The 15,058-nt window shown below is 61.4% G+C and overlaps 1 protein-coding gene across 2 annotated transcripts; it reads left to right on the forward strand.

Moving 5' to 3' along the window:
* The first annotated feature begins 899 nt into the window (after positions 1-899).
* On the forward strand, positions 900-14,391 carry ABCG4 (ATP binding cassette subfamily G member 4). 2 transcript variants are annotated; one of them, XM_076358722.1, is made up of 15 exons: positions 900-964; positions 2,683-2,920; positions 5,419-5,536; positions 5,620-5,752; positions 6,004-6,054; positions 6,239-6,384; positions 6,700-6,823; positions 7,071-7,185; positions 7,487-7,626; positions 7,951-8,049; positions 8,246-8,414; positions 8,988-9,088; positions 9,285-9,443; positions 9,612-9,730; positions 9,842-14,391. In XM_076358722.1, the coding sequence occupies exons 2-15, from the start codon at positions 2,692-2,694 to the stop codon at positions 10,065-10,067; spliced, it is 1,929 nt and encodes a 642-aa protein (XP_076214837.1). In that variant the 5' UTR covers positions 900-964; positions 2,683-2,691; the 3' UTR covers positions 10,068-14,391. The 2 variants fall into 2 exon arrangements, with proteins under 2 accessions (XP_076214837.1, XP_076214838.1); XM_076358723.1 differs by lacking the exon at positions 7,951-8,049.
* The last annotated feature ends 667 nt before the right edge of the window (positions 14,392-15,058 follow it).

Consider the following 15,058-nt stretch of genomic DNA (forward strand, 5'->3'; position numbering starts at 1 on the left):
CCATGATGAGCTGCGGAGGGGAGTGTGTGCTGGGGGCGAAGCCCTGGGGGGGCACCCTCCTATCAAAGCTTTTGTGGCCAGCTGTAACCCCACCAGCCCTGGCTCTTGGTGCCTGGCATGGGCTTCCTAGGCAGTCCTCTGCGTTGCAGCCTGAGTTTCACCCAGCTTGTGCCCCCATTGGGGTGGCTGTGCAGTGGTGTGGCTGCTGTCCCAGGTCAGCGCAGGGCTGAGCAGGGGCCAGGAGCGTCCCAGGCGGGAGTGGACATAGGGGTGTTGGACCCATGGGGTTTTGGGCTGAGGTGGCAATGGAGGGAGCTGCGGCGGGCTCTGCCCCATATGTGAACAGCAGCGGGGAGGGGTGCTTGGGGAGCTGCGGAGACAGGGCTGGCCAACCGCAGGCTTGTGCGCTGGGGATGCTCAGGGCCTTCTGGCTTGCGGGGAGAGGAAATAGGGCCGGTCCCTTTAAGAGGATTTTTCGCTGCCTGGCAGTGCTGCCTGCCCGGGCAGCCCATCCAGCCGCCCCGACAGGCAGCAGCAGCAGCAGCAGGGACAAAGCTGGCGGAGAGGGGCACCGCCGGGCAGCTGGGCCCGGGGGGCTCCTAGCCAGTGCTGGGCTGGGGGCGGAGAGCCCCCCTCCCGCCCTGCCCTGCAGGCCCGCCCGCCCGCCGCCCAGCCCAGCCCGCCGCCCAGCCCAACCCTGCGGAGAGATGGGGAGGAGACCCCGGCTGGGGACCCGCGGGGGCAGCGCCCAGCCTGGGTCCCGCCGCTGAGGACCCGCCGGCCGCCGCCGAGCCGCTCCCTGCCCGGCCGGGGCGCCCGGCGCCGGCCCCCGGCCCCCGCCGCGGGCATCGCCCCTTTGTCTGCGGAGGAGGGAGAGGCGGAGGGCGCTGCGGCGGAGGCACGGCCGGGCGCTGGGCGCAGAGCGGCGGCGGGGAGAGGAGCTGCCGCGCCCGCAGCCTGCCAGGTGAGCCTGCGGGCGCCCCTTCCCCGGAGCAGCCCCCTCCCTCGCCCGGGGCGGGGGCCGGGCGGGCTGCGGGGGCGGTGGGGGGCTGGGGGCGCCCGCGGCGGCCGGGGATGGAGGGGGCCGGCGGGGAGCCGGGATGAAGGAAGAACATCCTCGGCAAAGCTGCCTTCTCCACCCCTCGTCTCGGGGATGGGCTAAGCCGCGGAGAGCGGCTTGCGGGATTTAGCGCTCCTTGTAACGCCCGGCCGAAGGAGGCAAGGTGAGCCCGAGGGCGCTTTGTGCCTGGTGCCCCCCCGAGCCCCCCGTTCCCGCTGGCCCGCAACCCGGGGCTGCCCGCCACGGCGGAGCCGCTGTGCCAAGCGTGTCCCGGACCTCGCGGCTGCTGAGAGGGGGATCTGGGTGCTGGGATCCCGCAGCCCTCGTTCCCACCTCTTCTTCCCCAGGGCTGCGGCTGGCTTTCTTCCAGCCCTGAAAGGGATCTGTCTGCAACGGGGAGAGGGCTGGGAAGATCTCGGCGCAGCTCCTCGCAAAGCCGGCTTCCCCTTTCAGGGGATTGTGTGTGTGCATTGCAGCTGTAGCGAGGAGCTGCCTGCAGCCTGCGCCTCAGCAAAATGTAGGTTAGCGAAGCATTAGGACCCTAGCCTTAGAGGCGAGATGAGTGCTGGGCCCAGCCTGCTCAGGCACAGCTCAGGCTCCTTTTGCTGGTGCCGTGGGGATCGCCAACCCCCTCCCAGTCTGTAGTGCCGCAGTGGGACCTGGGGTTAGCGTGCTCCCCACCCTGCTTGGCTCAACATCCCCCCAGCACTGCAGACAGTCCTCAAGCCAAGCAGGGACGCGGGGAGCTTGGCCGTGCTGCAGCCGGCTGTGGGGAGGACTGCACACAGAAGACACTGCCTGGCAAGAGAGCATTTGGGCAGGTGTGTGTATTAGCATCATGCAATGGCCCCAGTTAAGTACTGACTTGGTCTCTGAGGCTGTGCTGGTAAAAGCTAAGAAGGTGAAATGAGCCAAGGGAGGCAGAGAAGGACTAGCACTAGTGGGGCCCCCTCCCTATTCTATTAAGCCTGTCCCAGCAAGCCCACGGGGATGCCGGGCACCAGCTGAGGGTCTAATCTAGCCAGGACTGCTCTGCCCCAGGAGTCTGGGTGAGGCACAGCATGCTTCGTCCGAAGAACTGGCTGGAACAGTCTGCTTGCTTGGCACCCCATACCTGTGTCCCCCGAGCCCTGGCCAGGCCAGGCAGGGGTAATTCCTGATGAGCCCTTAGGGACATCTGGGCACAGCTGGGTGTCCCCCATTGAGGGCAGAACATCAGCTCTCCCATGTCCCATCTTGCACCCACCATGGTGGACAGGAGGAGGGTAGGGAGCCCAGCAGCAGTGGGGCTGGGGGAGCTGAACAGCCTGCCAGCTCTGCTGCCAGAGCTGGACCCAGCCACAGGAGATGCATGAATTATTGACTGTGGAGCTGATCAGCTGCTCCTTGCCATGAGCCCCTTGATGCTGGCTCGGCTGCCCTGGCCAGGTCCATCCTTCCATCCAGCTGTGGGTGCCAGACCACAGCTGGGCAGTGTATCCTAGGGTGGAGGGGGGCAGTGAGGCCTGGAGCCAGCAGGAAAGGGTGTGAGAGGACTTGCTGTGGGCTGGTCCCTGGCCCCTGCAGTCCCTGGCCTTGGGAGAGGGGCCCACTGTGAGTCGATCCCTGTGCATTTCCTACAGAGCAGCAGGATGGCTGAGAAGGGTATGGATCCCGCGTGTGTCTCCATTGCCCTGGAGGACACGGTGTGCCACGCCAGCCCCCCAGATGCCCCACTCCTCACCACCCACTTGAAGAAGGTGGAGAACCACATCACAGAGGCCCAGAGGTTTTCCCACCTCCCAAAGCGCTCAGCCGTCAACATTGAGTTCATTGACCTGTCCTACTCTGTGCGTGAAGGCTCTTGGTGGAGGAAGAGAGGTAGGAGCTGCCGGCTGGGGAAGGGCAGGGGAGGGGACCTGCAGGGCTATTGCACCCCTCTCCCATTCTATATGCCTTGATCTCACCCAGGTCCCCAGCATCTTTCTCTGTGCTGGATTCATCGCTTCTCTGCTAATTCCTGCTCCAGGCAGCCCCAGTCTCTGCCAGCATAGAGTGCCTCAGCTCTCTGCCTGCCGGCGGGAGCTTGCCTCTGCATGGCAGCGGGGCTGCACATAGGGAGCCACAGTGGGAGATGCTGGAGCTGCTCGCCCTGTGCTCACCCTGCTGTCCCCTGAGGCAGTGGGGGCTGGCTGGGTGGTCGGGCTGTCTGGCCCCGTGGTCTGTCTGAGCGCCAGGTCCTGTTTGCAGCCATGCTGGGGCTGACTGTCCTTGCTGGGCGCCCGTGGGTGGAGGGCAGGCTCGTGTCCCGCAGCAGTTGCTGCACACCTCTGCTGTGCAATGACAGAGGAAAGCAGATCGCATCCCAGGGAAGCCTCTGGCCAGAGCTGCATGAGGGAGATGGGGCAGATTTCCTGGTTCAGGGGCAGCCAGGATGAATTAGTTTCCCCAGCCCTGTTGTTTGGGGTATGATGCCTGTGTGTGATGTGCTGACAGCAGGAGACCCCAAGAGGTGCCCCAGCTCAGAGCCTGGCAAGGAGAATATGTGTGATTTGCAGGGGATTTCCTCTCCAGCGGCTCCCTGTGCAGCTGAGGCCACGGTCCCCTTTCCTGTGTGTGACTGGCCGAGAGCTCAGGGAGGGGAGAGGGGAGGCAGATGGCTGCTGGTGGGTGGTAGTCTGCTTTAATTAGCTCTCTCAGTTAATGAGATGCCAATCAGGCAGCCCCATGAGATGGAGGGGGAGCTGATCTGCAGAAGCTGAAGGCTGGCAGGGATGAGCGGGGGCCTGGGGTGAGCAGACCGAGGGCACAGGGCTGCTCAGTGGGGTGCCCTGCCAGCCAGGAGTGCTGGATGAGGCCTCTGACCCTGTTCCCAAGCAGGCTCTGCAGCTAGGGAAACTGAGGCACTGAAAGACAGTGGCACCAGCCCTGACACCCCCCAGGATGAGGTCTGCCTGTTTGCCTGGGATGCTGAGGAAGCATCCTAGGAGGAGCTGTGGTACAACCATGGGTTTCCCAGGGCAGAGTGTGCCGTAGCACCCAGGAGTCCTGGGAACCGGCTGCTTGCCAGTGGGCCAGTGCCCTGCAGGGAGGGAGGGGGAAAGGCTCGAGCAGCTGGACCAGAGAGGAGCATGCTGATGGGTGCTGGGATCCCGGGGTGGCAGTGGGAGGGACTCTCCTCTACCCCAGGCCAGGTGCAGGAGCTGGCGGGGAGCTCCCGGTGCCTTTGGCCGCAGCCCCCAGGATCCAGCCGGGCCGCCCCACTCTGCTGAAGCAGGAGGTTACTGGCAGTCAATGAACGCAAGTAACCGCTGCGCAAGCTGCAGTGGCGCCGACGTGAGCAGCATGCGTGGTGCCGGAGCCATGTGCGTGGTGTCGGGATGCGCTGGGGGGGCTGCCGGGCATGCTCGTTCTGCTGTCGTCATGCACAGCCCCCTGCCCTCACCTCCTGGCCCTTGCTGCCCCTCTGCCAGCAGGGTCCACTCCTGGATGCAGGGCACCTGACTCTGAGGGGTGCAGAGGACGAACCGGGAGCTTGCAGTGCCGGACCCCCTGTCCTGGGGATGGATGAGCCAGAGGGACTGCCCCCCTAGGGTGGTACTAGGACCGTGAGCTGGTCCGGCCCTGAGGCTTGCCCCAGCCTGTGGGCAGGGGATGGATGTGTTGCCCTCACCCAACACTTGCTGCCACCACAGGGCACGTGGGGGGCATATTTCCAGCAGGGAAATGCTCAGACCCAGTTCATGGTTCAGCATGGTCCTAGCACCCTGTATACCATTGCTGTCCTGCCAGGGCTGTGTTTTGGGAGTAGCTCCTGAGAGCCTGAGGCTGTGCCTGTTCCCTACTCCCAACACATCATGTTCCTTCTGCCAGAAAATGCTAATCAGCTGTGTTTAAAGCAGAGATAATTCCAGGTCTGATTAGCAGTGGCTGCTGCTGGGTGTCACAGCATGAATGCCAATGAAGGCAACAGCCGGGCATCCAGCAGGCTTGGGGACTCTGCCTGCCCCATGCTACCCTGCTTCTCGTTGCCCCTCTCCACTGGCCCTAGGGACTGGGATCTCACAACATGCCCAGGACCGATGTCACAGCCTGGTAATCTTCCTCAGCAGCTAGGTACCCTGACCCAGGGATTTCCATGGTCTTTGCCATGATCCAGGGCATGTGCCTCTTCAGCGCTGGAAATCAGTGGGGCCAGCCAAGGACCAGGGTCAGGGATCGTGCTGGAAATGACAGCTGCTGTAGAGACAGTCTCCAGGCACATGCAGCCCCTGGCATGATGCATGGAGGTCCTGAGGTCCCCCAGGTGCTGGGATGGCATCGCGGTCCCTGTAGCACTGCTGCTCTTGAAAGCCGAACCCATGCTGCTCTCCCTCCAGGGTACAAGACTCTCCTCAAATGCCTGTCAGGCAAGTTCTGCCAGCGGGAGCTCATTGGGATCATGGGGCCCTCGGGTGCCGGGAAGTCCACACTCATGAACATCCTGGCTGGCTACAGGTGAGGCTGGGGGGAAGCCAGCAGGTCTGGGAGTGCAGGGCTGGGGGTCCTGTGCTACATCCCCCCATGCCTCTTTCCTGCAGGGAGACCGGCATGAAGGGCCAGATCCTGGTGAATGGCCGGCCGCGGGACCTGCGTACCTTCCGCAAGATGTCCTGCTACATCATGCAGGACGACATGCTCCTGCCACACCTCACCGTACTGGAGGCTATGATGGTGAGCGATGTGGGAGCCGGGCAGCCTGCTGGGCTCTGTGGGGTATCCTGTGGACTGTGTCCTTGGGCACAGAGCCCACACTGACATCAGGCATTTCCAAGGGCTCTGGGAACAAAATCATGCTGTTCTTGCTCCCTTCATCCTGAGCTACCGCTCCCAGCCCTCAGCCGGGCAGGCACGGGGCCATGGTGCAGCCGATTCTGTTCCCTACATCTGACAGTCGTGTCTCCCTGCCCATCCTCTCCCTGCAGGTCTCTGCTAACCTGAAGCTGAGTGAGAAGCAGGAGGTGAAGAAGGAGCTGGTAAGTGCAGAGGAAGGTGGGCCCAGGCCCCTCACCTCTCCCCAAGAGAGGGACAGTAGGGAAGGGAGGGCCCTGAGGGGACCAGGGGATGCTGAGGGGCTCCCAGCGATGGAGGTCTGAAGGGAGGTAGCAAGGATGGGGTGAGGGTCCATGGGAGCCCATGGTGAATGAGGCTGTTTCCCAGGTGAATGAGATCCTGACGGCCCTGGGGCTGCTGGAGTGCTCCTACACCCGCACCATCTCGCTGTCGGGGGGCCAGCGCAAGCGCCTGGCCATCGCCCTGGAGCTGGTGAACAATCCTCCAGTCATGTTCTTCGATGAGCCCACAAGGTGAGGCTGCAGGGGCCGGGGCTCCCCGGCACTGCCTGTCCAGCTGGGCTTCCCCTGCTGTGGGACACCGGGGTGGCCGGCACCCTCTGGAGCACAGCAGGGCTGTGAGACCTGAGGGTGGGATGTGACTGTGCCCACCAGGGCTCCAAAAGGGCTGGGGCTGCAAAGGGATGCTCTCCTCCATTGACCTGGGAGGAGGGTGCCCACAAGGGGAGGCAAGTGGGGGCATCTTTAGGATGTACTTCTCCCCCTCTCAACTCTCCCCTTCTTTCTCTGCTGTCTCTTTCTCCTCCACCCCATCCTGCATGGCCACAGCGGTCTGGACAGTGCCTCCTGCTTCCAGGTGGTTTCCCTGATGCGGTCCCTGGCTCAGGGTGGGCGCACCATCATCTGCACCATCCACCAGCCCAGCGCCAAGCTCTTTGAGATGTTCGACAAGGTTTGGGCTGAGCTAGGACACAGGACTCTTCAGGGGTGTGGGGTCCCTCTGGCCCCAAGACCCAGGAGAGAGGCTATGGGAGGGATGGGCTGCAGGCATTTGACCTGGGGCTTGTGTGGCACACAGCCTTGATGGCCGGGGTCTGGCAAGGGTGCCCTGTGTCACCCTAGGACAGGGAGGTGGGTAGAAGCAGGTGACGGTGCCCTTGGCTGCTCTGCATCTGCCATATCCTGGCTTTTTCTTGCAGCTGTACATCCTGAGCCAGGGCCAGTGCATCTTCAAAGGCGTCGTGACCAACCTCATCCCCTACCTGAAGGGTCTTGGCCTCCACTGCCCCACATACCACAACCCTGCTGACTTCAGTGAGTGCTCCTGCCCCAGCTGGGGCCGTGGTGCGGAGCAGAGGGTGGCAAGGTCCAAATCCAGTGCCCAAACCCTAGGGGCTGCCTGGCATTCCCCCGGGTTGCCCAGGGAGCAGGGCTTCCCGTGCCCTTCCCGTTAGGTGCTGGCTGGGCAGTGCTGCTGTGTGGTGCAGCATCGTGGGGTGGAGGTTGTGCTGGGCTCCCACCCCCCTGGTCCACGGGGTCACGGTCTGGGCAGAACGAGCAAAGTGATGGCAAGGGCTGGCTCAGTGCTTCTCAGAGGTCCTGTCCTCCTCCACAGTTATCGAGGTGGCCTCAGGAGAGTACGGCGACCTCAACCCCGTCCTGTTCCGCGCTGTCCAGAATGGCATGTGCACCATGGCCGAGAAGAAGAGCAGCCCTGACAAGGCAGATCCATCATGCCCGGCACACTGTGTGACGGTGAGTGGGGATGAGAGGAGCCTCCTGCGGTGACAGCGAGTGGCAGGTAACAGGGTGCCCATCCAGGGACACCTCAGTCCCCTCTGCCCCACAGTGCATAGCTATCCTGTGATGCCTAGAGCCCCTTGGACATGGTGGGGAGCGTGGAGGTGTTCAGCCAGCCTCTGCTTCTCTTGAGCAACAGCTCTGTGCTTGCAGCTGGCAGTGCCTGTTCTCACCAGGGGTGCTCACAAGGGGCACCCTGGGAGCATTTGGGTGCCGTCCTAGTAGGGAGCCCGTGTTGTGAACTTGACCCGTGTCCTTGGCTTGTCTGTGGTCTTGCAGGACGTGGACCACATCGAGAGCCACACATTTGCCACCAGCACTTCAACCCAATTCTGCATCCTCTTCAAGAGAACCTTTATCTGCATCCTAAGGGACACGGTGAGGGCAGGGGAGGCTGGGCCAGGGCTGAGGGGATGGGGCCTGTTGGTCACTGGGGGCAGGCAGAGACAGGAGTTGAATGGGGGATGGAGTGGGGCTCACCCTTGAGGAGCAGGCAGGCTGTCCTCTGCTGCCCTGGGATGCTCATGGGAAGCGGCCCTGCCTCGCTGAGCCCCTGTACCCTCTCTACCTGCAGGTGCTGACCCACCTGCGATTCATGTCCCACATCTGCATCGGGGTGCTGATCGGGCTGCTCTACCTGCACATTGGCAACGACGCGGGCAAAGTCTTCAATAACACTGGCTTTCTCTTCTTCTCCATGCTCTTCCTCATGTTTGCTGCGCTGATGCCAACCATCCTCACCTGTAAGGAGCTCCTTCCCCCAACACCCATTCGCTGCTTCCAACCCTTGGGGCAGAGGGGGGTGCTCCAGTTGTGTGGGAGTGTGTCTGCTGGGCGGTGTATGGTGGAGCCAGATGAATTGGGCAAAAGAGGGGAAATAAGAGAGGAGAGGAAAAAAACTCAAACAAAGAAGAGGGGGGAAAACTGTTTGGGTGTATTGCAGTTTTGCCCTTTATTTAACGTTTGGCTATAATGTACTTGCTGGCTCAAAGCAGAATGCTGGAATTTTTTTTTTTCTGAGAAAATGTCTGTAAAGCTGCATTTTCAGCTGCTTCACCTCTCTTTCACTTCCTCAAAACGTTTGCCTAAAAACCCCCAGCCAAGTTGACTTTTCCATGCAGAAAGTTCCCACATCGGTCACTGGCTTTTTTTCCTTGGTGAAGATTTGAGCACCCGCTTGTGGTGCAGGCAGGAGGCTGCCTGGTGCTCTGTGCCGGGGCAGCATCACATCTGCCTGCACTGGGGCAGGTGGGAGTGGGGGCTGGAGCAGCCCAGGCCAGGGTACTGCTGGCTGCTAAATCCTTGTTTCCATGCAGTCCCCCAGGAGATGTCTGTATTCCTGCGAGAGCATTTGAACTACTGGTACAGCCTGAAAGCCTATTATCTGGCAAAGACCATGGCAGATGTGCCCTTCCAGGTGAGCTTTCGGCTGGACTGAAGCATGGCCCTGATGCTGATGTGCCTTCCTTGGCACAGCCAATTGCCTGGCTACCTCAATACCCCAGGCTGGCCTTTTGAGGGGTCCCTGCAGCCCTCCATCCCCCAGGGAGGGTCTGTGGGGTAAGGATGGCCATGGGTCCAGCAGAGCGGTCTCTTTGCTTGCCCCTCTCCAGGTGATCTGCCCCATCGCATACTGCAGCATTGTGTACTGGATGACGGGCCAGCCGCCCGAAGCCACGCGCTTCCTCCTCTTCTCTGCTCTGGCCACCGCCACGGCCCTGGTAGCCCAGTCCCTCGGGCTCCTCATCGGAGCTGCTTCCACTTCCCTACAGGTCAGACGGGGCCCCGGCTTTGCCTGTTATGTGGAGATGGGTGGAGAGTTGCAGGGGGTCCCACGACAAGGAGGGGTGGAGGGAAGCGTTGCCCATAGGGATGCGTGAGTGCCACAGGCAGTGCGCCCAGGGACAGGGACATGTCACCCAATGGCCTCTGCTCCCCAGGTGGCCACCTTTGTGGGACCCGTCACTGCCATCCCTGTCCTGCTCTTCTCGGGCTTCTTTGTCAGCTTCAAGACCATCCCCACCTACCTGCAGTGGAGCTCCTACGTCTCCTATGTCAGGTGAGATGCTGCGCTCTGGCCAGAAGCTCCCTGCCCTGGGCTTCCTTGGGCTGGGGAGAGAATGGGGCTGCCTGTGGCACGTGGTGACCCTCGTGGTGTGCTCTGCCCTAGGTATGGCTTCGAGGGTGTCATTCTCACCATCTATGCCATGGAGCGCGAGGACCTGGAGTGCCTCGAGGACTTCTGCCCTTTCCAAAAACCCATCAAGATCCTGCAGGAGCTGGACGTGGAGGAGGCCAAGCTCTACCTGGACTTCCTCATCCTGGGCATCTTCTTTGTCATCCTGCGGCTCCTGGCTTACCTGGTCCTCAGGTACAAAGTCAAGTCAGAGAGATAAAGGGGCCCCAGGGCCCCAGTGCCGTTCCCGGGCCTGGCCTGCTGTGAGAGACTGTTCTGCAGATGGACACAGTGCTCCTAGCAGGTCACGGACCGTGGTGGAGGTGTCGGTAGGTGCCAGCCAGGCCTGGCTCAGTCGAGAAGGGTTTTGAGACATCTCGGAACTGTTTTAACCTTTCCACACACTCTTCATTGCAAAAGTTTTGTACAGCCCTGGCATGTGCCACCCTCTCCCCCAGGACTGCAGAACCCCGTGGAGCTTGGATCCCCTCTTGTCGCCCCTGTCTGGCACTGCCCTTCTCCGCCAAACACATTGGGACACCGGGAACAGTCCCGCGGAGGTGGCTGTCCGCCAAGCAAGGCCAAGAGGAGCCAGCTACTCCAGACAGGAGGGGAGCAGTGCCCTGGGGCTGCCTGATCCTGGGGCTGAAGCAGGGAAGAGACACCTGCAGAGCATGGATCGGTAGCGCAGCACATAGCCCTGTTGCTCGCCCTGGCCAGCAGCATGTGTGTCAGTGCTAAGAAGAGCCCAAAGATGCAGTAGGCCAAGCTGCACAAGGCTTTAGTGTTTCCTGTCACCGTAGCCACAGAAATTGCTGCATCCCCTTTTTCTTTCTGCATAAATTCCTCCCCCCCCCCTTTTTTTTTCTTTTTTTTTTTTTCTTTTTTTTATAAACCCCACTGCTTCCCAGTCTGCATGGAGGGGAAAGGGAGCCAGCAGGCAGGGAAGGACTTGGGGCTCTGTCTCAGACTTCTGCTCGGGTGCCATCCTCAGAGATGAGATCTTCAAACCTGGGGATGTGGCAGGGTCTGTGGGAACTGGACAGTATTCTCAGACCTTAGGGAGTCTTATGTTCAGTCCCTGCTGTCTTTGGGGCCTGAGCCAAGAGGATAAAATCAACCAACATGGAGAGAAGTGACTGGTCCCTTCAAGTGCCGCATGGAGTAGGGAGGATTTAGGTTCCCACACCCCGCCAGTGCCAGGCGGCTGAAAAGCAGGGCTGGGCTCAGCTGTGCCATCGCTGGAGCCTCTACTGCAGGAGAAGAGCTGGCCCTGAGCCCTCCCCTTGCACCGTCTCGCTCCTCGCTCCTCTTCCCCCGTGTCCTGGTTTCGGCTGGGATAGAGTTAATTTTCTTCTTTCACAACTGTGGCTGACTCAGCAGAACAGGGAGGATGAGCCTCGTTCAGTACTGTCTGTGCAAGGAGGGGATGCCAGCCCCAGGGACGCCCAGCCTCATCACAGTGCAAACCTCCCAGGGTAACACTGTGCAGAAGGGGGTCCCAGCAGTGCCAGAACTGGAAAGCAGGTGAGATCTTGGAGCAGTTTGTTTGCATTGGCTGACCCTGACACTGGGAAGGGCTTTGTGCTTTGTGACTGGTATCAGGAAAAGGTCCCTTTTGGCAAGTGTCTCTGGTGGCTCTTCCTAAGTCACCTGCCTCTCCGCACCCCTTGCAGAGGAAAGACATTTTGGCACCTCATTGGCTCTCCAAAGGAACAGACCTGAGACCAGAGCTGGTGGGGCATCTGCACATGCTGCTGTGCTGGGAGCGCAGCATGCTGCTTAGCCACGTAGCACAGGCCTGTCTCTGGGTGTGCTGGCACTGGTGTCGTGGGGCTGCACTGGTCACCCACACGCATGGGAACCCACTGCTTTTTAGTGAGCACAGACATGGGAAAGGCAGCTCTGCCCCATCCTGGCATGCTGGGCCCTGGTTCAAATGCAGTCTGTGAGATGCTGCTGCTGGCACGCTCTGAGCAGCAGGGGATTGCAGGGCAAATGCCAGATTTCAGCAAAATCCTTGAGACTGTTCTTTGCTTTTACTGGCTCCTGTTGAGACTGCTCCACACAGCAGGGTCTGGCTGGCCTGCAGGAGGACAGCAAACGTGTGGCAGCACTGATGCTGGGCACTCAGCAAGGTCGGGTTTCCCCTGCCTGAACAGCATCGCTGTGAGGAGCTTGTAGCCATGGGGCTCTCCTGCACAGAGGCTCTGGAAGCAGGACGTGCTCTGATGCCTTTTCTATGCTGAGCATTGGGGTTTTCCCCAGGGGCTCTTGTCTGACTTACCGCTGTCCCTCACAAAATTCCCCTCCGCTCCTGGATCCTCCTTTACTGCCAGCTCTGTGCCATGCTTTGAAATGGAGCCGTGCCAGCTTGGGGGGCTGCAGTCTCCTGGGCACGATGCTGCCAACTGTGGCTCTAGGTGCACAGTCAAATGGGGAATGGTCCCCACGTCTGCTCTGTCATCAGGTGGATGGATGGGCAGGGAGCCAGGGGGATGGTGGAGCTGCAGGCTGTCACCCTTCTCCATCTCACTGTCTGTGAGGCTGATGGGACCAGTGCCCCACTTCTGTCTTGCTCCAGGACTGTGGCTAGTTAAGCCTTGCCCAGCGCAGGGTGTGCACTGCTGGGCTGAGGGTTTTCCCCTGGATGGATACCAACTCAGCAGAAGGTGCCAATGGTGCAGCTTTGCACAGCTCCTGCCTCCTGCCCACTCCCTGGCAGCAGGGGCTCTCATGGTGGGTCCTGCTTCCTGCACACTGGAGGCACTGCTGTCCCCAGCGCTGTGTCCTGCTGCTGTCTGCACCCAGCACACGGTACCTCCTGGGACACCCCTGTGCCAACGCCACCACCACTCCCAGAAGGACCAGGATGAGACGGGCTAGTGATGGCCCATGTGTGGAGCAGAGGGGGCTACCAGCAGGCACCCATGCACAGGGATGCTGCAGTAGAAGCCTTTGCTGGCCAGCTTCTGCTGCTTGCAGAGAAACCCCATGGGACAGGCTGCCCGATCTCGGCGTGGCCAGAGGGAGACTGCCAGGGCAGGTAGCTCCACAGGTGGCTGCTCGGACCAGCCTGTCTGGGACGGGGCAGTTGGCAGCACCCCCAGGATTTCCAGGACAGCTCAGCACAGCCCAGGCCTCCTGCGCTGGTGAGTGCGCGGGTTGCAGAGTCCTGGCTGACCAGGTACGCAGCCACTGCAGGGCAGAGGGCTGGGGCGAGCTCTGGAGATGGCTGTGTCCCCGAGCTGGGCAAGGGTGCTGGGGAGTGAGGGTTATGGGCCAGGTGCCCCTCGTCCCCAGGGCCAGGGCAGCGGGAGACCTGAGGCACCCTGGAGAAGGGCACCAGCACTCCCAGTGGAGCCGGCAAGTGAATGTGTTGGTATGAAGGGGCTGCAATGAGTGAGGGATCTGGGCACCCCGTGGCCCAGAGGGCCTGGATCTGGCAGACCCTGCCCCAGGCAAAGGCACCCTCACTGGTGCCCAAGGGCAAACGGTGCCCAAGGAGTGAACTGAGCCGAGGTGCCGGAACGGGGCCATCCATTGCCCCTTCCCTCTCGGTGACGACAATCCCAGAGATGGTGGAAGGCACAGAGAAATGCAAAGGGACCGAGCACGTTTGCACTGAGCCCTGCAGGCTGGCGTGGTTGGGCTGAGCACTTGGGGTTTATTGCCCTTCCGCTGCCCGGGTGGCCCCCTGCCCCGCAGGAGCAGGGCGAGAGGGGTTGTCTCTGCCCTGGCATGGCAGAAGGATGGGGTACTGCCGCCCTGCTCTGGGGTGTCCCTTAGTGGAGCAAGGCTGGGCCATTCCAGCCCACTGGCTAACAGGCATCTCTCCAGGACGGTGTCTTCAGGGCAAGATAGGCACCGAGCCGGGCTGTGGCAGGACTCCTTGGCAATAACACTGGTTGTTTTGTGGTGTGGGGTCAGGGGTGCCCAGGCTGGGTCTTGCCGTGTCCTGAGTGGGTGGGGAGCACCCATATGCTGGGCTGGCACGCAGCAGTGAGGATGCACTTTATCAGAGCAGGGGAGCGGGGCCGTGGGTGCTTCTGGCTACAGGAATCCCAACCAGGGTATGCGTCTGGATAATCATGAGGAGTGTGATGGAGGAGAGCGGGCTTCCTCCCTCATGCCTCCTCTCCCCTTCTGCCCCCTGCCTTCCCTTGCAATGCACTTTGAATGGATGAGGATGTGATTCAGGCCATGGCTCCAGCTCCCTGGGAGCACCGGTTGAACCTCAACCCATCTAAAACTGCTTCAGCCCCTTGGCCTGGCTCCTTCAACCCACAGGCACGGTTGCATCAGGTACTGCCTCTCCCCATGTGTGCTGTGAATGCAGGCAGGCAAGCAGGGGTATGGCCTCTCACCTCCACGCATGTCTAGGCCACCTTTGTCACATGCACAAGAAGAGCAAATGCATCGTCACCTGGCTGGTGCTAGGGTTTGCTGGAGGGGAGACTGAGCTAGCGCAGGGAGGGGATGGGGCTTCTCCCAGGGTTTCACCCCTCTCTCAAATCAGGCAATAAAACAGTGTTTCATTCTCACTGTGTGTGTGGACACCATTTGTCCCATCCCTCTGCCATGGGAGCTCCTGGTGCCACGGGCAGCCTGTGGCTGCCTGGGATATCTTCGTGCGTCCCTGCCACGCTGGACCCTATGGTTTTCCAGCCTTCGCCTTGTCCACATGTGCAGAGGAGGTTGTACAGTGGGCTGAACGTGTGATACAGGGCAGGGGTGGACCGTGCAGAGAGGTGCAGCTCTCACAGGTTGAAACCTGTGCTCCCACATGACCAGAGGTGAGCTGCTTTTTTCCTGGGACTGTTTGCCAAAATAAGATGCAGGTAACAGCCCAAAGGCCAAGGGAGTCTGCTTGCACAGCTGTAGCTCTGCTGTGGTAGCATTTGCCCGGGTCCTTCTGTCTTGCTGGGGGGAGGCTGCAAAGTGGGGCCAGGGCACCGCTGCCCACAGCTGCAGCCTGGCAGGAACCAGGCAGGGCGGAGGTGAGCTCCTGGGCTCTGTGGGGAGCATGGGGCTGCTGGCAGGGCCCTGCTGGCTCTCCGGGCTGTGCCGCACGTGCAGGTAAGTGCCCCGTAGGGACAGGGTACCTGGGTCCCAGCTTGCTGCTGGTGCTCACCGGTGTCCGGAGGGCCCCAGGAGCTGTTGAGCAGGTGGAGATGTTGTGGCTTATTTCAGTCTTTCTGAGATGCCAGC

This window comes from Aptenodytes patagonicus, chromosome 23 (assembly GCF_965638725.1).
Source record: "Aptenodytes patagonicus chromosome 23, bAptPat1.pri.cur, whole genome shotgun sequence".
NCBI classification, from domain to species: domain Eukaryota; kingdom Metazoa; phylum Chordata; class Aves; order Sphenisciformes; family Spheniscidae; genus Aptenodytes; species Aptenodytes patagonicus.